The following is a 23,052-nucleotide window of genomic DNA, read 5'->3' on the forward strand; positions in this document are numbered from 1 at the left end:
TTGCAGTAGGCTGTAAGAAAGGGAAAGGGAAAGAACAGGCCCCAGTCATTGCTGCCGGGCATGGAAGAAAAACCTATCATGCAGCTGTTTACCGCGCGTCATTTCAACCCTCTGCAACCCGAAGGTACTTGTTTCTTCGTATTTAATAGTTAAAACCAAGTTTTTTAGTAACAAAGTTTAATTTTTTTCTAAACCCTAGTCTGTCACTAAGCATGATTTATTTGTTGGGACATTGTGTGGCAGAACTAAATCTTATTCGGGGTCAGGCAAACAAAACGGAAAGGCAGCCGCCGTTGCAATGAGCAATGATGGCGGAAGAATGCGGCGTGAAGTTAAGGAGAAAGCCTCAATATCTGGAACTGCTGGCAATGGTGAAAGGCGAACCCGGCAAAGAAAGGATCATGGAGCAACCAACGCTTCAAGGTAACTTTGTTGTATAATATTTTAGACATAGTCGTGTAATACTCAATTAGTCGCTGAAGTATTAGTTACAAAGGTAAAAAGTAGGACATTAAGGACTCATATTTCGTATTGAATCGGTGTAGGAATGGAGGAGCTGAAACATATTTGGAGAAGGTGAAAGGGAAAGCAAAAGTTGTTGGAAACAGTGTTGAAAAGTCGGCCATGAAGCAGAAAGACAAAGCCAAAGTCAAAGTTTCCCGTAAGGGTTTCAATCGTTCTAATTTTGTTAGGTATAAATTCATTGTGTTTGTTATTAGCTGGTTTGATAAGAAGATATGAATATTACGAAAGTTACAGTGTGTTAATGGATCATGTTATCATGTTGTGTTTAATTAATGTAGGAAATCCACTGCAGAAACATTGGCTGTGAAAAAGCAATGCTGGACCAGGGTCGTTGACAATCCTCTTAAGCTGAGAAACAATGTGCTGGTAAGTTACAATAACACAAAGTAAGATTAAATGTAAAGATTGATTATAGAAAGTAGTCATCTAAAATTCGAGTTTCATGTTATGTTTCAGCATATTCCAAGAGGTGTGATTCGTGCATGTATATCTGGCAAGATTCCCAGAATTACCTTGATTGATCGCAACACTGATGTTCCATACTACTACGAGATGATCAAGAGGGCAGACACTGTGGATAGGTACTTATACGGTGGATGGTCTGACTTTTGTAAAGAACGCAACCTACAGAAGGGAGACACATAGCGGTTCTGCATTAGATATCCTCCTGTGGATTCGATCTTGGTGACCGTAGAGCGTGGAAAAGCTGAGTGAAAGACCTGTTAAGTGATTTGACGTGTGGTGTGTCATAGCTAAATTAGTAATCTACAATTATGAATGTTTTATTTATAAATTGTCTGGACTGATGTCTTTCTGTTTTGGTAGTTAGTTTTGTTGGATATTGCTTCAGTTTGAAATCCTGGTTATTTTGTTGTATTGACTTGCTTAATCAAATGGTTTGTAACAAATTCTGTCAATGGCAGAATGAGTTATTATGTTTTTGGTTACATGTTTGCAATCCAAAACAGAAACAAAGCTTTATTATATGTTCATCTATTTATGGTAGTTATAATGTTTGCATGGTAATTCTATCATTGTGTTTGATACAATTAGATGGTTATCATATTGTAGATTTAGATACTGTTTGGCCAACTCACTAAACATTGTGGTTATTTCTTGTAAATAACTTCCTAATTATCCATTAAATATTGTGGTTAAACTAAAACGGCAATCCTATTTTGCTATTATATCACATCCTTACATTAGTTCATACATATATATTAAATAAAATATTTCACAACTATCTACCAAACAACTTTTAACTTCATATAAAAAGCTCTTATATTCAACTTTAATTTTAAAGTAACTTTTAGAACAAAAAAAGGTTGGCCAAACTTTACCTCAGAGGACATGTATGCAAAGATAAAATATTAATTTTTGTCACAAAAAATATAGAAAGGCAATATTGGACATTTAGCATCAGTAGAGGACATGTATGTCAAGATAAAATAATAATAGATAAAAACAAAGGAGAAGACATAAAAAAAATATTCTTTATTTCCAAAAAAATTGTAACAATAAAATATAGTTATCAATAGATCCACAGACCGTAAATGGATTTAAAAAATTACATTTCTCTGTATATAAATATGTTTGTTAAATTAAATAGTTGTTGTCGTCTAATAGTTTGGCTGGGAGTCAAAGTTGTTAATAAAACTATAACACAATAGATAGAGAATCATAAAAAAAAAATACAATGCAAGAAAAAAAAAGTTCGCTTCATTTATTTCCATAATAACCTTTTTTGTATGTTTAAATTATTTAGGTAGGTATTTATTAGTTGTTATTAAATGCAAAAAGTATTGCAACATCCCCATGTTTTTTTGAATGAAATGGATCTATTTTAAAATGGGTTAGTAAAATGGGCCTTGCTAAGAATAAGTGCAATGGTAATGTCCATTCAGCCCAATAATAAGTAGGGTAAATCAAAAGGAAGCTTTTCCTTGGACATTCACTCCCTATTCTGTAGATTGTTAGGGAAAACGCATGAAACCTATTGAACTACCAAAGAAGAATATGTCATTCGATCCCGAAAACATGATTCCTCAACCAAACTTCGGCTCATTTCCAGTCGATGTTTATCAATATCTGAGCAAAACGGCTACAGGGCAAAGTCACAGCTTGGACGATAGAAGGGCTACGGTGGACATGCAAAGATTGAAAAAATCTGAAGGACCAATGGAATCTTCGTCCAAGCGTAAGGGAAAAGAGAAGGTATTCCAAACTTCAAGTTCTTCTGGTACGGACCTTTCGAACGGAAAAAAAGGGTAAGTACATGCAAATAGGTTTCGTACCATATATATCAATGTCTTAGTTAAAATAGATTGATAGTAGGAACAGATTGAAATTGAAAATGATTTACCATAGGCTGAAAATCGACGTTTGGATGTTGCGGACGCACGCTTTTCATCTGTTGTCGTCTCCTACCACTATTGAAATATAAAACAATTGAATTTGTGTTATAACTGTGTTGTTATTATATGAATTAATCTTTGCAATCAGCACCAAAAAAAGTATTAGTAGAGATAGTTAACAATGTGATTTTATATGTTTCAGTTCTGATAAGGTGAATATTGACAAACAAACGAAGGACATTTGGGATGACCTTGAGGTTAGGGAAGTTGATCTTGGTCCAGTTGGTAAGAGAATTGTATGGCGAAGGAAGATCAAGTCTAGCAGAGTTGCAAGAAGGAATGTCCTTGTAAGTCATATAGTGTAATCATACATCTTTCATTTTCTACATCTGTCTTGGATATACATTGTAATTTTCTACTTTTGTGTCAATGCAACAATTCCCTCAGAAGGTGGTTCAAGAGCATCTCATGGTCGGCCATGAGTCAATTGTGCTTTATGATTCAGATCGTAGAAAGTCCTACAATTGTGTTTTGCACAGGGCAGACCAAAAAACATTGACGGAGCGTTATATATGCAAGGAATGGTATACATTTGTAAGGAACCGGAAGATAAAAGTTGGTGACAGGATTGGATTCAGTTTGAGACCCCCTGACTGTGACCAATTGTTGGTTACAGTGAAGCGCAAGAAGTCTCCAAGTTGAAACATTATGCTTTTGTCCTCCGCAATCCTATGACGAAGACGTCCATTTTGTAACTGTTATGCATGTTTTATATTAGGCGGGTGTAGGACTGTATTAGTTTTGATAAGTCAGGTTGTGATGAAGAATGTTAAAGTTTTATGTAGTTGTGTCCAAACTGTCTCCCATGGTGAAATGTTGAAGTTTAACAACATTTGAATGGGTTATAATGTAATATTAAACTATATAACCTTTTGATATATGCAAGTATGATGTTAAAGTTTGTGTTAATGTATGTGTAAAACATGCATACCTCAAAAAGGCACAATCCAAATCGTTGAACTTAAAATTGGATGTTATAGTACCTTACATTGGATGTTTTTATTAAAATTGCCACTGTTTTTTAGTAAGCCCAATACAATTGATAGAATTATCATGCAACCATTAGAACTAATATGATTACCATGCAACCATTAGAACTAATTGATAAAATATGATAACCATCTAATTGATAAAATATGATAACCATCTAATTGTAGCAAACACAATGATAGAATTACCATGCAACCATTAGAACTACCATAAATAGATGAACATATAATAAAATTGGCATGTAAGCATTAAAAGCATTATTGTTGCATAGGGTGAAACGAAAATAGATAACATAAAATAAGTATATTAAAAGGTGGGTCCTTGGATAAAACAAAAAGCAGGTGTAAGTTAACAATGCATGTGCAAATTATATGGTATTATATGGTATTGTATATAAGTATGAAACACGTGACATATTTTTGGAAGTATCCAACCAGAACCCATGTGACTGAGGAATATATTCCTTTCTTTTGCAGCATAAGGACAAAAGAATCTCTGCATAACTATTCTTTTTTCTTGGTAAGGCGTGAAAGTATGAGGGTTGCATTGCAGTGAGTTTCATTGTTAAATAGACCACAATGTATGCAATTCAAACATAGTGAAACCTCATAGAGTCATCTACCATCACCTCTCAAACTTCATTAATTTTTTGCTTCTCAGATTGTGTACATCATAATTTTCGAAATGGAGCTATGCAGCATTCTCAAACATTCAGAAATGAAAGATTACTTTATGATCGCAAAGATATCATCACAGGTGTAGTTAAATATATTTGTTTAAATTAATTTGTTTTCAAGATAGTTATAGATATAAATTTTTATTGTTTAGTCAATGCCACACATGCAAGTGTATTTTTTGATAACATATTGTGTTTGTATTTGAAATTTGCAGTCCTTCCCGGAGATTCAACCGTCATTTGTGAAAAACAGCGGCAATGAAATTTGTAAATGTTGGGCCATAATGAATAACCAAGGTGTACATCATGAACTGATTTATAACCAGATTGAAATGCATCCACTGGTTCTAAGTGGATGGCCTTGTATGGAATCGTATTACAATCTACCATCGGATGTAGTTTTGACGATTGGATATTATGGTAACAACAACTTTTCAATTTTATCATTTAAGGAGGTACGGAGACCCCAAGATTTACCGCATTTTCATAGCAGAAACGTGTTTTCCAATGACATATATTTTTTCGACGTAGATCTCCATCCGTTCATTGTTGATATTCCAAAATTAGTTGAGTTGTCTCTACTCTTTGTAGTTTCAAAGTTATCTGTCCACAACCATATAGAATGAATCACTTATTGTTAATTTTTTTTTGTAGAAATTGCAGGAGGATTTCGCAACCTTCCTTAGAGACTATGCATATGAATACATTGTGTTGTGCGGTGACAACGGGAAGAATAAATTCATGTCTACCTTAAAAATTGAAGATCCTCGCCGCACAAAGATAGGATATGGATGGAATGATTTTTGCAAGTCCAACAACTTCAAATGCGGAGATAGGATCCGATTTAGGTTAGATGTTACTTCCTTAGACAAAACTTGTTATGTGTATTTAATTGCATGAGGTGAATGTCCTCGTCTGAACTAAAAAACATGATTTTATGCTACTGATGCTACTTGTTGAATGTGTATTTCAATTATGAAGTTATATATATATATATATATATATATATTTAAATTTGCTATACGTATGATCTCTTAATGGTAGTGCAATAAGAGAGATTGGATTATCTTAATATAGTGTGCAAAGAAAAGTTACAGTAGCATAGAAGTAACAATACATGGTAGCTTAGAAGTATTGTTACACAGACCACTCAAAAAAAAGTGAAAATACATGGTGGAAATGTGATCAGTTATATTTTGGTTCCTCTTTTGCATGGGTGGGGAATTCCTTTCAGTGTTTTCCCATGGCACAGTAAGCAATAAGTCTGCAGAAAACATTTCACACAATTAGCAGCATAGATAAAATAAGTGTAATAATTATCTCAGAGCTAAAGCCATATTAGAATTACCTTATATATTGTGGAAAACCTCTTTATACACAACATTTGTAGTAGTAGACTTCGATTTTTCGCTTTCGTCGTATATCAAAATTTTGATTCCTTGCTTCGTCGTTACCCTTGACAATGCCACGTAGATTTGGCCATGAGTAAATACGTCTCTTGGCAAATAAAGTCCTACTGTGTCCAGAGATTGTCCTTGAGATTTATTGATCGTCATCGCATATGAGACAATTATTGGAAATTGACGCCGTTTGAGTTTGAAGGGCCAAGGAGACTGCGAGGGAGACATATCCATTCGAGGGATGTAGACCAAGTTTCCACAACCTTTTCCCGCCATTATTTTCGCCTCGATGACATGGTTCCCCATCTTAGTTATCATTACCCTTGTACCGTTACACAGACCCTCTGACTGATCTATGTTACGCATAAGCATAACAGGTGTTCCTACCTTCAACCTAATGAGGTGGTTAGGTAAACCTGAAGTAGTTAGCGAACTGAGAAACTCTGGTGTGAGTATATCGACTACATTGGTGTCGTGAATTTCAGACCTGTCGACAGTGTTTGAGCTGTAGTAATCCTTGGTGACCCCTAAATATCATAGAAATATGGATGTTAGTTAGTGTAATAAATGAAAAATACATTTTGAAGGTATAGGAATATGACGACAACCTGGCATCAGATCAAGGACGTGATTGTTGATTTGATCAACAACTTCCAACGTAGAAGCAAGTATCGCCTTACTTTTGAGGTAGTCGTTAGACTGATAATTTTCGGTAAAATCAGGATAAGTACTATTAACGATGGCAACGATTGGGTCTGTGTAATCTGTGATCAATAGTTCTGGTGGCATTTGAATGTCGGCGAAGCCATCATTTGGCTCAGAAAGTTTGCCTTCACCAATTTGCAACAGCCACTTTGAGAAGTCGGCAATTTCCTTTTTTTCAGCTTCATTTGGCCCGGATTGCAGTCGCATGTTATGTGTTAAAGTTAAAACTTCGACGGAACGCCATATGTAAGAAGCATTTATGGCAGAATGTACGATATCAGAACGACTACCTCTAGGAACAACGGGCAAAATTTGTCTAAAATCACCTCCGAAAACAACAACCTTTCCACCAAAGATTTCCTTCGAATTACCATACTTAGACATTGTCGCGGGGAAAAATCGTTGTCCTTTTTCGGGATGAGACACCTGATGCCTTCTTTGGGCTCGAGTGCTCAAAAAATGATTTTTCTTTTGTACCGACCAAACTTTTTATTGTTTCCAAAAGAAGAAAAGGAAAAAAGCTGCAATAACCTAAAAGTGGGGGGAGAGATCTTGGGTAAGAGGGTTGGTTATACGAAGGGAAGGTATTAGCACCCAACGTATCTATAGTACTCTATAGGTTTCTTTGTTTTGTTTATTCCATTCTTGTTATGGTGGAGGTTCTTGTGAGAAAGAGGTGGGACCTAAGGTGTTTGTTTGATTATGCTCGCAAAGATCATCGCGATCCTCTGCATACATATCCCTTAGAGGGAATCAGAGCATCTGTAGCTCGGGGTCTACGGGTGCTAAGGTTTGAGTGGTTTGAGAGAGAAGTTTTTGCTCGCCAAGGATACGACCTTGTGCCTACGTATTCTCAAAGGGATGTTGAGAAAGTCAGAGCAATCGTAGTTCCCACTTATGCTAGTGGAAGCAAAGGAAAAGAAACAAATGTCATCTAAATGCTCGATGTATCTAATCTATATCATCACATACATCTGTTTGATTTTTGTTTGAAAATCTTTTCATTATAAGCCCTGGGCCATGCCACTTATGGTGCTTAGAATGATAAAGATGCTTTTTAGCCAGCCTTGTGGCAAAAACTTTCAATGAAGTCAGCCTTGTGACAAAAAGTTTTGATTAATCAGCCAGCCTTGTGGCAAAAGTTTCAATGAAGTCAGCCTTGTGACAAAAACTTTGATTAATCAGCCAGTATGGTGGCAAAAAGAGTTTAATTGATTAGCCAGCCTTGTGGCAAAAAAAGGTTTGATTGATTGATTGATTGATTGATTGATTGTTTGTGATGATATAGAAGAGATACTCCTATCATAGAGATGATAAATGTCTAATCTCCTAGGGTATTTGATTTGGATATTGGGGATGCTTATAAGAAGCCCGTGGGTCCTTGTACGAAGCCCAAGAGGAGGCTATCCGAGGGTCCTTGCATTGTAAGCCCAAGAGGAGGCTATGGGAGGGACAATCCAGGGTCCTTGCATTGTAAGCCCAAGAGGAGGCTATGGGAGGGACAAGTCGTTTGTACAAAGCCCAAGGGGAGGCATGGTATAGTTGGTTTGAGCTCTTAGAGCGATTTCACCGGGAAACCATACTCTATGTCCTAACCTAAACTAGGGAGATTCTTTGCACGAAGCCCAATAGGAGGCTATGGGGAACCTAGTGTTGTACTAAGTTGAACAAACATATATAACACAATCACAAGTATGAACAAGTACGAACAAATATGAACAAGTACATGAACAAATATGAACAATTATATACATGACAAAGTGTGTGTATATAATGGAGTTTATGAAGGAAATATACCTGTAAGCATGATCCATTTGTATACACCGGGGCTCGGGACTCATTTTCGGGGAGAGGCCCATTTGAGTTTATTCAAAGCTATATAAACAAGTATTTACAAAGGGGCTTTGGGACTTATACCTACATGGAGGCCCATGGTATTTTTGGGAAGATTTAAAGAAAACCTTCATTTTTGAGTTGTTGTTCGAAGTTAAAAACAAATTGACCGAGGTATGTACAAAAAGGTGTGTGTACAATGAAATACCTAATTTCATGTACTGGAATGGGACTTATACCTATGTGGAGGCCCATGTTTTATTTTATAAAACATGGTTGATTGTTTTTTGAAAAAAGATGCGAGGTTTGAAAAACTGTTTGAAAGTTTTTTGTTCTGAAAGAAGTTTATTGTTTAAAGAAGAAAAAAACTGTATAAAAGGAAAAAGGAGTGGGTCTTATACTCTCTAATATTCGAGAGGCCCCACATCGTTTTTGAAAATCAATTGATCGATTAAAAAGATTTAATCAATAGTTTCAAAAAGAAATGGTTTATCGTCTTTGAAAAGAATCGCGATCGCTTGTTTTAAAATGATTTGAATTTGACAAAAGTCAACTTAATTAAGTTTAAATCAAATTTTAATGCTTAATTAAGACCTAAGTGATTTAGGTTTTGATCACAAAAATATTTACAAGTGATTAGGTTTGAAAATTAAATGAAAAACAAATATTTAAAGTATTTAAAAACACTTAAAAATGTATCATTTTAAACCTAATTAAAAACATATTAAATAAATCTTTTTTTGTGATTTTTTTTGATATTGTCAAAATATGTATATTAAATAAGAAGTGTTTAAAAAATGAAGAAAAAATAAGTTGATTTGATTGGTTAAATTAAATGATGAAGTTGTGAAGAAAATGAAGAAAAATAGTGTCAAAAAATAAGGTTTGGTCCTGCCAGGGTTTGAACCCACGCCTTAAGGTTCACCACTCAAAACAACAACCAACTGAGCTGCGCGTGCAGCTTGTTTATGATACGCGTTCAACACATTATATTTTAAAACAATTATTTGAATTCTTTGAACGAAAATCTGGCGCCAAGAACACACCCTAACTGAAATTCAAAAATCTTCAAAACTGTGTTGTTTTGATCGATCAAAGGGTCTATCTCACTCGGTTTTTCACGAGGAACATGATGATGCCCTCATAATTCATTTATTTTCACTCTAAGGGGGTCAATTTTCTGATGAACACGAAGAACCCTAATTCTGAGATTGATCATGAAATCGTGTATGTGCAAGATAAATAGCAATTGATTGAGGGTTAATGATCCTCATAGGTGCAGAAACAAGATGGTATGCTCACATTTCATTTATGATGCGTGCAAGTATGAATTTGAAGTTCATGAGCACTTACCTTAAAAAACGGCACACCTGAGAATCGAATTCTTGCTTGGAGGTGTTACAGAAGTTGTTTGATGATCTGGATAGCTTCAATGGACCTTATGGAAGGTGTCTGGATGCTTGGAACCATCTGAATTCATCTGGGCATGGCCATGGTACCCGATCTGCATAAGCTTCAAGAGTGAATCGAATTTGATGATTCTGAGGTTATTGGCTATATGTGATGGATTGGATAGTTCATATGTGATATATGGATGATGTTAGAAGTGATAGTTTGGACAGAATTGAGCCTGAATGAAAATTGGCATGATAAGTCTCATGTTATGCATATTTGAGAAGTGAGGTAGTGATTTTGAGTTTTAGGTGTTTTTGGGGTGTATGGATGGATCAAACACATCCCATATGATGTTTATGAGTTGTGGGAAGCATCATTTTGCTCAGAACTTGCAAGGGATGGAACTTGCACTTTCTCCTCTTTGAAACTCATGAAACTTGCAATTCAAGAAAGAAGAGAGAAAACCTATAATTGTGAGGTTTTGGTGTGAATTGAAGAGTGGAAATGACCTCTATTTATAGGCCATGAGTTCTGAATGCAGAGCCTTGCAACTTGCTTCTTCTTTGGTGATTTGGCATTTGGAGATAAAGTGGAATCTTTACATTTAATGCAAATGGTTAAAGTAACTAAACCATGGTTATTTTGGCCAAGCTTCTTATCCTCTTCCATTCTAATCTCAAATCAGAAAATATCTACCAATTATTGCATCTATGCATCATTACTTGGATCATTTAGTAGAATAATGCATAACTTTGGTAAAAATGGCTTATAATTTCATGCATAAGGACCTCTAATGACAAAATTCAAAACCATAGCTATGCTCCATGTTTTTTCATGCTCTTGGACATTTTGGAAAGCTCATATTACACACTTCAAAACCCTAGTTGAAAGTTTCTTCAAGACCTTTAAGGAAGTGGGTGAAAAAGATCCATGAACTTTGAAGAAAATGAGATTTTAAGTGAAATTTTCATAAAGTTCCAACTTTGAAGCTCCATATCTCTTAAATGGTTGATCTTATGGAAAAAAATTATATGTGTCAAAGTTGTTTATTGGATCAAAATCTACAACTTTCATGTTGGAAGTTTTTTTCAGTTTGTAGGTGAAATTTTGAGAAATTCCCTTCCAAAGTTTGGAAAAAACCATGAAAAATACTTAGAAATTTTTCTAAGTATGAAAAGTCAAACTTTTGACTTTTTGATTCTTGATTGATTTTCTTGATTTTTCTTGATCAAATGACTTCATATATCATATATTGATGATTCAAAACTTCAAAAGTCATGGTTGACCAAAATTCCCCAAAAGTCAATGGTGATCTTGTACAGTTGACTTTTTCAGACGAATCGCGTTTCTGGAGATTTCAAATGAAACAGGCTATCCTCACCATATGAATGGTATGAATGGATCATATTGAAGCATTAGAGGATATTGAGCCATGGTTTGAGTTGTGGCACCATGTCCTGATTAAAAAGTCAGTGGTTTAGTGAATTAGGTCAAAAACCCTAATTGTCGACCTGATGAAATTGATGACTGTGGATCTTGAATTGAGACACAATTTTCATTGGATATTGTCATAGGGATTATTTGAAGATGATTGAAACCTTTGATTGACTTCCTGGGGATTTTTAGGGTTTCCCAAATGTGATCCCTGATTTTGGTCCCTAATAGTTCAAAACCCTAATCTGATGATTTGCGATTTCACTGTTGATCATTCCTTGTGTAAGAGATGTTATGAGCCAATGGATTAGGTCAAAATGATGCACTTGGGGTCTTGATATCATGTCCCAAGTTATTATGTCAAATTCTGAGTAAAAGTCAAGAGTATGTTGTCTTCAGTCAAAACCCGAATTCAGTCGATTCAGAGCCTTTGAGCTTGTTGAAATGAATCTCTGAGGACCAAATATTGATTGTAGATGAAGATGATTCATTTGAGATGAAGGGAGAACAAAACCCTAATTGACTGTTTCTTGCACTGATGAGTGATCTCTTGATTAAACCCTGCTGAGCACAAGTAACAAACACAAGCTATGCAATTTGTTAGAGATGCAAATGATGCATATGCAAATGATATGAGGTGGTATCTTAGGTCAAAAATTGGGGTATGACAGACATGACGTCCTTCAAAGTTCGATCGAGTGCTTCAAAAGCGTGTTTGTGTGCCATTGGTGCTTCATCCCAGATAATAAGCTTTGTCTGTCGTAAAAGCTCTGCTACGTCATCATTATAGTCAATCTTGCATGTTGAATTCTCCATTGTTGGGACCGGTATCTTGAATTTAGAATGTGCCGTTCTACCACCGGGCAATAATAAAGAAGCTATACCACTCGTTGCCACGGTAAGACATATATCATGTTTGGACCTCAATGCACTTGCTAGTGTTCGCCACATGTAAGTTTTACCAGTTCCACCGTAACCATGTAAGAAGTACACAACACCCTTTTGATCTCGAACAGACGCCATAATTTTATCAAATATTGACCTTTGCTCACCTACAATGATTGGCAGGAACATTAAATTAAGAGACTAATATAAAATGAGAGGCAAGTGATATTATTGTATTGCCAACGAACCTGTCAGAGCATTGAAAAGTGACGTGAATTGGGTTCTCATTGTAGGCACATCATAACTCCATTCATCATAAATCAGCCTATTCCCTAATTGTTGTAGAACGTATCCATCAGGATATGGAATTGGTTTAAAGTCGGTGAGGCTTCTTCGATTTTCTTGTAGTATCTTTTCAATTTCCGTTAATGTCAAATTCTTCAACTCCTCTTCTGTTAGCACCAAATCTGTCCCAATTGATAAACAACAAATTTTTAGCAGATGAAAACTGTGACATACAACAACATAACTAAAAGAAGTGACAACATGTTATAAATTGGCCGGCCTCATTGAAAAGCCTACTCAGTGTGATAAAAGAGATGCAAACAATTATCTTTGTATCTGCTCAGGATCAACCGACTTAAGTAATGAAGTTATGTAAGTTCATAATTCGGTTAAACCTGCATTGTGAGCTAGCTGTCTTTGCTGATGCAGCAGACCATCAGATAGTAGACTCCATGTCTCATCCCAAAGATGACCAGGCTTATTAACAGCGGAGGACAAAAGCATTACTACAAAAAAGCTTGCGGAGAAAATGCCCCGAACCCCATTCACTCGCCTCGCGTATTGCCCCAATGTATTCTCGGTCATCTTCTAGGAATCCCATGGCAAAGCAGGCATCCCTGAAAGTATCTAATTGCGTCCCACCAACTTTGCGAATTTCTTCAAAAGTTAAGGGTCCCTTAACCATAGTCAACATCAGTCGCAAGTAAAACAACTCTCCAGTGGTTGGGGGAACCCAAATTAAACGACCAATGGTGAAGCCCTTTTTCCGCGGTTTCCATGTTCTGCTCTTTTTCTCGTAAACAAACTTAGTGACAAATTGACCATATGTCAGTGACCTTGCCTCCTCGTATTTCGCGTTAGCAACAAACCAAGCAGTAAACATAGACTCCGTCACACTTGCCTTTTCCAAAATATTTTCCATTCTCGCGTGATCCGGGTAGTAAACTGCTTGCTCACCTACTAAATGATAATACATACGTTCGACCGCCGGTTTCCTGCCATGAATGTTGTAGGAATAAATCCTCCAACACGCCTCACTCGGGGAGACATATCTACAATCCAGATACTGTTTAATTTCATCAACAGGCTCTCGGTCGTTTCCCGATCCGTTGTTAGAAGTTGAAATTGTTGCTCCGATTCTATCAAATCCCTTGTGAATATATTTGAATAGATATTTGATTGATGTAATTTGGTTACACCACTCCATGTTAATATGTGCATGATATTTCAATAGGAATCTTGTATTGTAAGGTACAACGTGTCGATTGTCCAAAGAGACACCATTTTTTTGGATGACATGGGAATTAGCCCGTCTTCTGTATAGGGGATAGCCATCTGCATCAACGACAGTATCTTCTTGGAAACGCTTCGGGAAGAATTTGGAGCATTTTCGGTTTTTCATGCAGGGTGAATTCATCCGCGCTGCACCGCAAGGGCCGTGGATCATGTGGGCCGAGACCAATTTGTACAATGTTGGATGTACATTTGGGTCAGGAATTTCTGCAGATATGATTTTGTCTAAATCAGCTGGTGTTGGATATTTATTCTGAAGGTGTAAAAAAATCAATATGTGAGCATGTGGCAATCCTCGTTTTTGAAACTCAATTATGTACATAACTGTAAGGAAACCACAGATGAAAAATTAGTTGGCATTGTAAATTAACCAAGTAGTGTGTATATTCAAATAAACATTAGTCAATCAAGAAGTATTATATGCAATAACCTTGCCAAGCACGTGACGTTTCGTTATATTAGTCATGAGCTCGTCAAACTTGATTTTGAATACTTTCGTTATGAGACCAGGTCTATCATGTGGCTTTAAGTCAGTCCCCGACAAAGCGCGTTCTATCTCCGGCCAAGCAGGATTGCAAGTAAACGTAACAAAAAAATCTGGGAAGCCTAATTGACTTGAAATGGCCATTCCATCAAAATATAACTGATCCATGTACCTCTTGCTCCCAACAAAAGTGGATGGCAAAACCACCCTTTTTCCTCGCTTTGGTGCTGAATTCTCCTGAGCGCCGTTAGTTTGATCGTTCAATTGATTATATTTTCTAACTCGTAACTTGGATTGGTTGGTCCTTAACCATTGAGACGTTCAGACTCCATCATAGCAAATCCATCAACCAAAAACTGTTGAAAAAGCCGTCTTGAGTGAAGCAACGTCATTGCCTCTAATTTACGTTCCTGCAACCGGAAACACAACCAATCTTTGATGGATTGACGATTTTTCCTAGTAACCTCAGACTCATGCTCATACCTGTGCAGTATATTTTTCCTATATCCATCCTCCCCATAAACAAAAATGAGAGGGTATTGGTAGGCTAAGTAGGCAGGATGAAATTCAGTTATTTGTTGCAAATGGCCATCGCGTGCATGGACGATAATGTCTCTCGGTGTTGTAGGATCGATATCTCCAACAATCAGAGCAGCCACTTCTGACACAGTAGGCGTATTGTAAACACGGCCATCTTCAGCCCTATCACTGATCAATCGTATCTTCAAGTCTAAGAATGCATTTCCTCTCAAAATATCTCTTGCCATTCGAAATGCCTTTGCATGAGGATTGCATTCGTCCAACATATCCTTTAAATCACGAACAATATCCCTACTGAGAGCATCATTGTCCCTGCAAAAATGTATCCATGTTACTACATTGCAAGTGATATAAAGTTGGTAATATCTCATTTTCAGAATCAGTACAATTACTTGAAACATTTCATTCTGTTATTGACTTCATTGTCAGTGTCAAATATATATAGTTGAGCATATTGGGGATCATTTCCAGCATCCGGCATCAACGTCCCAATTCGATGACATGTTTGACCGTGCAGGCGTAAAGTAGGTGGTCCTCCTCCATCAGCAACGCTGTTGTCAAATTTCATACCAGGAGAAGTAAATGAAAACATGGCGTTGTAAGTGCGAAGGTTGCTCTGGTAGTTTTTACTCTATGGACTTGTTCCACTATGCAAAAGATGCTGCAGCAGTTGGGGGGGATGTTGAAGTAACGGCAATACAACTTTTCCAGTCCTACAACACCGGTGGAACTTAGGAACAGTTGTATGCCTTGATTTGTCTTTGCGTTCCTGATACCACATGGAGGCATGACAAAATGGGCAATCCCAAACTCGATCTCCTATGTCTGAGTATTCTGTACAGAGAATTAGTAATATGTCAAATATAGATATCGGTAAATTTAGCTATAGTCAATCAATAAGACAAACACCATACGTTCTAAAAGTGAGTCCACATGATCATTATTGGGAATGCTTTGATCATCATCAGAAGAAGAATATCCCAAGTTTACGTCATCTTCGGAGTTAGAGTCTGAATCATCCGCAAAATTAGCCGATCTGTCAATACGCTGTGTTACATTGAGTGTCTCGTTGCATGCATTGGAAGTAGAAGCATGGTCAGCGTTGGTAGTACGGGGAATGGTTTGGTTAAAAGTTGCCAACAGGTTATTGGCAGCAGTGGGAATTGTTCTCCTCCTTTTTTGCGGCAATTGTCGATGTAAATGTGTATCGGAGGGTGCAGTGTTAATATGGTTAGACAGGTTGGCAGAAAGAGGGAGCCGGTGAGATGATGTCGGTGTTTGAGTGGTTCTTACAACATATTGTAAGCTGTCCGAAAAATTTTCTTTGTTTGGGTGATTAGAAACATGGTTTCTGTTAGACAATATTTCTCTCCTCCTTTTTCTAGCAACTGAGTCAGCATTTGAAGATTGACCAGTTGGGACAGCCTCAGTAGTAAAAGCATTTCCAGGTGAGAAATGTGTTGGACCCATTGAACTACCACACCCATGTGAATGTGTTTGGTTATGCATGGGGGATGAACCATGGTGTACCACGACAGTTTGTGGTTTCCCAGACAAATTTTTACGCAGGCGTCGCCTATGAGCTAATATTAGTTTTCTCTGCCGTCTAGCATTCTTTGCAGTAGCATTAGTTGATGAAGTGGAGTTTGCTTCCATGGTTAAAGAAGCAAGCCAAGACTGTGATAAATTAGACTTATTGTTACCAGTTTAGAAAGATGCTGATAATGCAGCTCAGTCCAAGGAGGAGGTAGGAGAAGATAATTCTAATGATTCAATTGCCTATGTGATTTCAAAAGTTGCATGGTCCTATGTGAAAGAGTAATAAAAAAAGAGGGTAATTTGAAATTTTAAAGTTTCCCGCAAAAATTCAAATGTCATTATAATATGTATTTAAAAAATGATTGTCACTGTTTGAGTGACATTCAAACAACAATATCCAATAAAGTATATCAGCATATCAATGGGTGTTTTCACGCAACAATGAGTGTTAAGTTGTAGTGACATTGCATTGTGAAGAGTCATTGGAAAGAGAAAAAGTAGGTGTCATGATAACTAAGTGGTGTATAGGATGCAGCAGACAGCTGAGTGGTGTATAGGTTGCGGCAAGAAGGATGCGGCAGACATCATGTGAGCTTTTTGTTCAGAGTTTTGGAAAGGTGGTGTTGATATGTTTAAAAGATTAATCCAAAAACTCAATGAAAGTAGATATCTACAATATATAAATATATGTAAAAGGTTTTGATATTTTTATTTTCATATGTTTAATTATTCTTAGTTAAAGTTGAGAGTGATTGTGAATTAATTATTCTTAGTTAAAGTTGAGAGTGATTTTGAATAATTCACAGAGTGCCATATCTTAATAGATAATGATTTGTTATTACTTGTTATGTATATATAATAATATGCAGTTTGTGTCATAGTAATATAACTGTGGTATGTCTTTTTCGGAGTTATTTATTGCTATTATAAAGGAAATTGGGTGACATATAATAAGCAACCAAAATATTTATAAGAAAATAATCATTCTCCCAAAATGGAATATCCAATATAAAATGCTACAATTAACATTTGTAACCTTATTAGCAGATATTGATTTAGATGGAAAGTATAATTTTTTAAATATTCAGGACCAAATATTACATCAGACACAATTAGAATAAAGTCATAAGATAACCAAAATGAAACATCCAAAAGACTACTAATTAGCATTGTAACCTTAGTAACAGCTATGGATTTAGAAGGAAAAATTAATTCTTTAAATATTCAGGAACAAATATTACATCAGACATGCTGGAATAAAGTCATAAGTTAACCAAAATGAAACATCCAAAAGACTCCTAATATTATATAGTACTGAGTAGACAAAACAGAATCGTTATGCTTGCGTTGTTTCAAAATAGTAGCGGCACGGCTACTTGTTTTTCTCCAACTTGATGATCTTTTTAAATTTGGTCGAAGATAGTTCACCATCACAAAAAGATGTCGACTCGCTGGAACCACCATGATTCTGTCTTTTTGCGGTGGGAGTTAGAGGCTCTGGGTTGTGTTTGGATGTTATCTCTAAGTCCTGTAAAGATAACATAAACTATCAGTTATTCACATGTATAGGACATCAATTTATATAACTGATAATGTTTTGGTTTTCCACTTTGAATATCGTTGGAACGTCACAATCATCTGCAGCATCAGTTTTGGCTTCATCGACGCTCTCTTTAATCTTCAGATAACAAACCGAAGATGCAAATTGTTTATAAAAATCACTAACACACAACAGAATTAGCAATATAGATGCATTTATCAAGAGTAGTATTGAAGTGTATACCTGCGGTAGGAGTGGTGTTATAGATGGTTCAGAACTCACGACCTTGAACACATAAACAGAATTAGCTATTGCTGTATCAACATAGATGATGCAAAATTGAAGAAAATGCTAGCTGTGAGTTCAGTGATACCTTTGTATCCCCCCATTGATCCTTCAATTGATCTGCAAGCTCAACATCTTTGACTAACATTATAACTGAGGCGCTGTCCCAACTGGGCTGCCATTTAACCCTCAAAGCAAGATTCAAGTCCAACATAGCATCAAGATCTAATGGGAATTCTAATGGATCTGTGATACCAGCCTACAAAAAACAAATATAACATGTTATTAATGCTCACGCAGAACAGCCAGATATTATAGATATGAATATTCTTAGACGTAAAATACCTTTATCATTGTATCCCGCATATGAGCAGCAGAGACGTGCAAGATTTCGGTACATTCTCTATCCCAAAAAATGAACTTGCAAGAAGTATTCAAATATAAACCTTCCACTTCAATCTTATACCTATTTTTGGTTTATTGGATTAGATACAAATGTTAAAAAACCATAATGCTAAGAAACAATATCGAACTGCAATTAATTTTTCACAAATGTCCCAGACGTATCGTACTTATAGATCTCCGCCTCAGTAAAATGTCCATTATCACATTTGTGCGGAGGTTTGTCACCGCGAGCCGATTTAGTGCATTCATGGCAGCACTGATAGTACCATCTGTGGGAAGACGCAATGAGTTTGCTTGTTTTTGCAACAGTAGCACAGAAAGCAATCTGCATGAGCAAATGAATATGTATTTTAAGATAGCACACACATCCTTAAATAGCCTATACGTTATAATTCAGATTTGCGTAACGACACCTCGCGGATTTTCTTCATCTCACTGAGTGGTACAACAATAGCCCCTTTGAGCAACTTATGCAGATGACTTTGTCCAACATTATCATTTGTCGATGTGCGGGAGTATTGTTGAGACTGAGAGGTCAATTGCGTGGAAACGACACGCAACGATTCCTTTGGGAATCTGCATGACAAAATCTGAATCAATATTGTCCATGAGAGGAATAAAAAATGAGATGACTTTAAACACAAATATATAATGGAAACCACCTGTTAAGGAAGTCCTTGACAGTCGGCAAATCTGCATTGATAAGGAGCTTGGTAACATGGAACGTGTTGGTAACGGAGAGAGGGTATTGACCTACAATAAAAAGTAACAATACAAACACATTAATTTCCAGAATCGAAAATAACAATGCACTAAAAGAAACCGTTGCTTGTTTTTTCCACGAAAAAAACAACATACCAGCTTCTTTCACTTTTGCATACTGAATCATAATAACAACCGGTCCAGTTGTCGCAGAGTTGTCCTCGTTAAACTTAAAAAACTGTTTTGCATAGTCTTCCCAGAGGGTGCAATTTATGGTGTTGTTGGTGTAATACATGAAAAATGTTGTCATTATAAGACATGATACAGATGAAAAAGTCCAAAGTAAGAAGCCAAAAGCAGATGGTTGAACGACATACCTTGCATCTCGGAGTAGGAAATTAGCCTGAAATTTTTTACCACCAATTTGTGTCTGTTGATACCCAACACTCTCGAGCATACCAATAACATCTGATGGATTATTGAAAACGAAGAACATAAGTAATTGAGCTACTATATAATGCAAAAGGAAATGGTATCGCGATGCAGTTTTACCAATGAGTACATTCTTCTGAAATTTCCCGTTAATGATGTCAGGGAAACTGGTGAAGGGGCATGGTTTGGGGGGTATGTCATGTTTGTCAACATCACCAACAGCAGTTCCTCCAGTAAATTTGACTAAGAACTTGTGGGAGCTTGGTTTGAAAACTAAGTTATTAGGCTGCACAGAAAAATTTGACACAGTATAGGTCCGGTCCACCTCAAACTTCTCAGTGTATGCGGCCATGCATGCAGTTGGAACAACCACGTGGATATCAGAACCCTGGAAATATACAAAAGGTTAAATGCAGAACACAACCTCGTAGATGGAAATATCACAGACTATGTAAATTAGTTTCAAAACATGAAAAACATGAACATCATAGATATAGAAATCCAACATGCTTCAAAACCATAAAAAAGGAATAGATTTTGGAAACACATGAAACAACATCAACGGTAAATCGAAAATGTTCAAAAGGTAAAGATGAATAAGCAAAAAACAATATAGACGACAACATATGAACAATGAGACACACTAACAGAAGTTAAAAAACCATGTGAACATTCACACGCACAAACAGAAACATCACTTACCTCTTTGTCTTGAAAGATCATCTCAAAGTGCTCCTTGTTGTTGGAGACTACCTTCCATTTATGGGAAACTCTCACCGCCACTTTCCACAACTCCTTGGTGTCGTTGATGTCCTTAATTTTTTCCATCGGACGAGCCATGCAGAGGTTGAAGATAGAAGATGGAGAGGTTGAAGATGGATGAAGATGGAAGCTGGGGAAGATTTCAAATCGCCCGTGAGTTGGAGAAAGAGGAAAAAGCTTGAGGTAGATAGAAAGAGAGTAACAAAACCTAATGAAAAGACTTTGAGAAAGACTTTGAGTATGGAAGAGGTTATATTTGTGTTTACCAAGAAACATAACAATATAAAATGATTATTATTATATTCAAAAATTTTGAAAAGGCTTTCTTTGGATTGTTTTGAAATCAGACACGGTGGTTTAGAAAAGGAGAGCAAGTAAGGTGTCCATGTGGAAGCTTGGGGAAGCAAAGGGGCAGAATCGTATTTTCCAGATCAGTTAACTTTCTTATATTGTAGATTTGTCGGCCGGTACAAGAGCAGTTAAAGAAGATGATTATAATAAATCTATCATTTTAATCACAATTATGTCAAGCAATAGGAAAAAATTGTGATGTATGATGTATCAATAACTTTTACAGTAGTTTTTAATTCCGATAAATACTTAGTGACTACAAATTTTCTATCAATATCTCTTCCCGTCTGCTAAGAAGATGCGTTTGTAGTACATTTTTTAATGAATCATGTTTTTCCAATTTCAGCCCTTTCAGAATTAACATCATCAATAGTCTATTGATGCCCTTTTCCAATTGAGTGTTTGCAAAACATTATTTTTATCACATTTTTTTGATTATTAACGCCAAGCATATATTTTGAAGATAAATTGGAGAAGAGATAGAGTGAAATTGTATGTGGAAAGATACAATTGTTTTTTATATTTTAATAATAAATCTAACCCATCAATTAGATTTAATGGTGTTTTTTTTAATGTTTCATCGATGAAGAATTTAATTGAACTCTCACCTAAGAATTCACCTTAATAAATATGAGCAATAAATTTATATTATAACAATTTATTTTAAATTATAATTGAGACAATAATATGAATTAATCATAAATAAAAAAGTATATTTGTAAGTTGAAAGTGACATACAAAATTTTATTTTGCAAATTTAAATAATTTTAGAAAATATTACTAACATTTATTTTTTATCTTGATTCTAATATACTTTTTTGTATTTTTTTCTCTTTAGATATTTAATTATAAGTTGTTAAAGATATGTATTTATTTTTAGTCTTAATTTATTTTTACTTATTATCAAATAAAGCACTCAATAGCTTTACAAATTTATATTTATGACATCCAAATTTAGTTATATGTGTGAAATTAACAATTTTTTTATTTATCTTTAATTTATTCGTATTAAGTAAAGCGTGTTGCATTTTCTATTAAATTTCTAGGTCAATTGAGAGTAATTTAATCCTGAAAAATTGCGGAATACATACTTTAACATCAAAAGTATTTTTCAAGTGTTTCTTTTGTTTCTATGATTTTAAGAGAGTAAAAAATATTTTAAAGAGTGTGGATCTGAGCATGTACTTTATATTTGAAAATTTGAAGAATATATTTAGTTGGAGTAATTGTAAAGGGTTGAACCCCAAACTATTTATCAATATGCAATAAAAGAATATATGTATTATCATATTTAAAATTTTACAATGTGATTTTAAAATTGAAATATAAAAAAATACATACAATTTTTAAAATATATTTTAATAATTTAAATAGTATATATTTAATTTATATAATTTCTATCTTTTATGTTAAAGATACTTTTTAAAAATATATCAAATATAATTTAATTTTATCTCTTTTTATTATTAATTTTATTTTATCTCTTTTTTTATGCACTTTCTCTTTTATTTTTATTATAATATAAATTATTTTATCTCTTTTTTATTTTATTTTAATTTATTTAACATTTATTTTAAAATTAAATGTTAAATCAAACAAAGTATCTAATTGTTAGTATGCTTTATTGTAAAATATGTGATGAAGAAATACGATATCATTTATTTTTTTTAAAATTGAAAGATTCTGAAATAATTTGAGAGTCACTAACTAAAAAATATTAACATTTTTTTATTTTTATAATTAAGAAATTATTGTAAGACAAATATGAATAGTATTCTATAAAGTTTATAAATAATATATATGAGTAAATTATTGTATGTTGAAAAACGAGTCCTTTCGATTTAATAAAAATTTAATTATATTTGTCTTATAATATATTTTATTAAAATAATAATAATAATAATAAGTTTATTGTAAGTTAATTAGTTTGATATTTTTTGAAATAAACAAATTTAATAATATTAGATTATTGTATTTTGTATTTATCAAAATTTAAACTCATGACCGTTTATAGAGAATAACAATATGTTTTAATTTTTTGAAAATTAAAAATGAATTTTGAGAGATGCCACGTAAAAAAAATAATTATGTGGTACAAACGAATTTGCAGTGTCATAAGATAATTTGATGCACTAAAACTAATTTATATAAATAGATAGATTCTTTTATAAGAAAAA

At 34.9% G+C, this 23,052-nt stretch overlaps 4 protein-coding genes across 5 annotated transcripts; 1 reads left to right on the forward strand and 3 right to left on the reverse strand.

Moving 5' to 3' along the window:
• The first annotated feature begins 2,157 nt into the window (after positions 1–2,157).
• Positions 2,158–3,840, forward strand: LOC131635901 (uncharacterized). 2 transcript variants are annotated; one of them, XM_058906537.1, is made up of 3 exons: positions 2,158–2,792; positions 3,082–3,226; positions 3,327–3,840. In XM_058906537.1, the coding sequence occupies exons 1-3, from the start codon at positions 2,512–2,514 to the stop codon at positions 3,579–3,581; spliced, it is 681 nt and encodes a 226-aa protein (XP_058762520.1). In that variant the 5' UTR covers positions 2,158–2,511; the 3' UTR covers positions 3,582–3,840. The 2 variants fall into 2 exon arrangements, with proteins under 2 accessions (XP_058762520.1, XP_058762521.1); XM_058906538.1 differs by having other exon boundaries at positions 3,330–3,840.
• Positions 3,841–5,835: 1,995 nt separating this feature from the next.
• Positions 5,836–14,487, reverse strand: LOC131635891 (uncharacterized). Its single transcript, XM_058906530.1, has 7 exons — positions 14,266–14,487; positions 13,029–14,088; positions 12,506–12,724; positions 12,096–12,424; positions 6,614–7,070; positions 5,983–6,532; positions 5,836–5,869 (listed from the first exon to the last, which is right to left on the reverse strand). Exons 1-7 carry the CDS (start codon positions 14,485–14,487, stop codon positions 5,836–5,838), a joined length of 2,871 nt encoding a protein of 956 aa, XP_058762513.1.
• A 137-nt stretch (positions 14,488–14,624) lies between these two features.
• Positions 14,625–16,515, reverse strand: LOC131635892 (uncharacterized). Its single transcript, XM_058906531.1, has 4 exons — positions 15,774–16,515; positions 15,636–15,693; positions 15,252–15,410; positions 14,625–15,171 (listed from the first exon to the last, which is right to left on the reverse strand). The coding sequence occupies exons 1-4, from the start codon at positions 16,513–16,515 to the stop codon at positions 14,625–14,627; spliced, it is 1,506 nt and encodes a 501-aa protein (XP_058762514.1).
• Positions 16,516–17,770: 1,255 nt separating this feature from the next.
• LOC131635893 (uncharacterized) lies at positions 17,771–18,959 on the reverse strand. Its single transcript, XM_058906532.1, has 6 exons — positions 18,796–18,959; positions 18,569–18,689; positions 18,312–18,482; positions 18,182–18,223; positions 18,026–18,076; positions 17,771–17,926 (listed from the first exon to the last, which is right to left on the reverse strand). The coding sequence occupies exons 1-6, from the start codon at positions 18,957–18,959 to the stop codon at positions 17,771–17,773; spliced, it is 705 nt and encodes a 234-aa protein (XP_058762515.1).
• Between the last annotated feature and the right edge of the window lie 4,093 nt (positions 18,960–23,052).

The sequence above is a fragment of the Vicia villosa genome, unplaced genomic scaffold (assembly GCF_029867415.1).
Source record: "Vicia villosa cultivar HV-30 ecotype Madison, WI unplaced genomic scaffold, Vvil1.0 ctg.001584F_1_1, whole genome shotgun sequence".
NCBI lineage: Eukaryota > Viridiplantae > Streptophyta > Magnoliopsida > Fabales > Fabaceae > Vicia > Vicia villosa.

What these genes read in the sequence shown, in the direction of transcription:
- LOC131635892 (XM_058906531.1), bottom strand. Translation starts at nt 16,515, where the DNA reads ATGGAAGCAAACTCCACTTCATCAACTAATGCTACTGCAAAGAATGCT. An exon ending in TGTGGACTCACTTTTAGAAC is followed by an intron (nt 15,694 to 15,773) that starts GTATGGTGTTTG and finishes TTCTCTGTACAG; the next exon opens with AATACTCAGACATAGGAGAT. An exon ending in AACAGAATGAAATGTTTCAA is followed by an intron (nt 15,172 to 15,251) that starts GTAATTGTACTG and finishes ACATTTTTGCAG; the next exon opens with GGACAATGATGCTCTCAGTA.
- LOC131635893 (XM_058906532.1), bottom strand. Translation starts at nt 18,959, where the DNA reads ATGCAGATTGCTTTCTGTGCTACTGTTGCAAAAACAAGCAAACTCATT. An exon ending in TGCGGGATACAATGATAAAG is followed by an intron (nt 18,483 to 18,568) that starts GTATTTTACGTC and finishes TGTTTTTTGTAG; the next exon opens with GCTGGTATCACAGATCCATT. An exon ending in TAACACCACTCCTACCGCAG is followed by an intron (nt 18,077 to 18,181) that starts GTATACACTTCA and finishes TGTTATCTGAAG; the next exon opens with ATTAAAGAGAGCGTCGATGA.
- LOC131635891 (XM_058906530.1), bottom strand. Translation starts at nt 14,487, where the DNA reads ATGGATCAGTTATATTTTGATGGAATGGCCATTTCAAGTCAATTAGGC. An exon ending in TAATGCTTTTGTCCTCCGCT is followed by an intron (nt 12,725 to 13,028) that starts GTTAATAAGCCT and finishes CAATTGGGACAG; the next exon opens with ATTTGGTGCTAACAGAAGAG. An exon ending in ACTTTTCAATGCTCTGACAG is followed by an intron (nt 12,425 to 12,505) that starts GTTCGTTGGCAA and finishes CAATCATTGTAG; the next exon opens with GTGAGCAAAGGTCAATATTT.
- LOC131635901 (XM_058906537.1), top strand. Translation starts at nt 2,512, where the DNA reads ATGAAACCTATTGAACTACCAAAGAAGAATATGTCATTCGATCCCGAA. An exon ending in CTTTCGAACGGAAAAAAAGG is followed by an intron (nt 2,793 to 3,081) that starts GTAAGTACATGC and finishes TATATGTTTCAG; the next exon opens with TTCTGATAAGGTGAATATTG. An exon ending in TTGCAAGAAGGAATGTCCTT is followed by an intron (nt 3,227 to 3,326) that starts GTAAGTCATATA and finishes CAATTCCCTCAG; the next exon opens with AAGGTGGTTCAAGAGCATCT.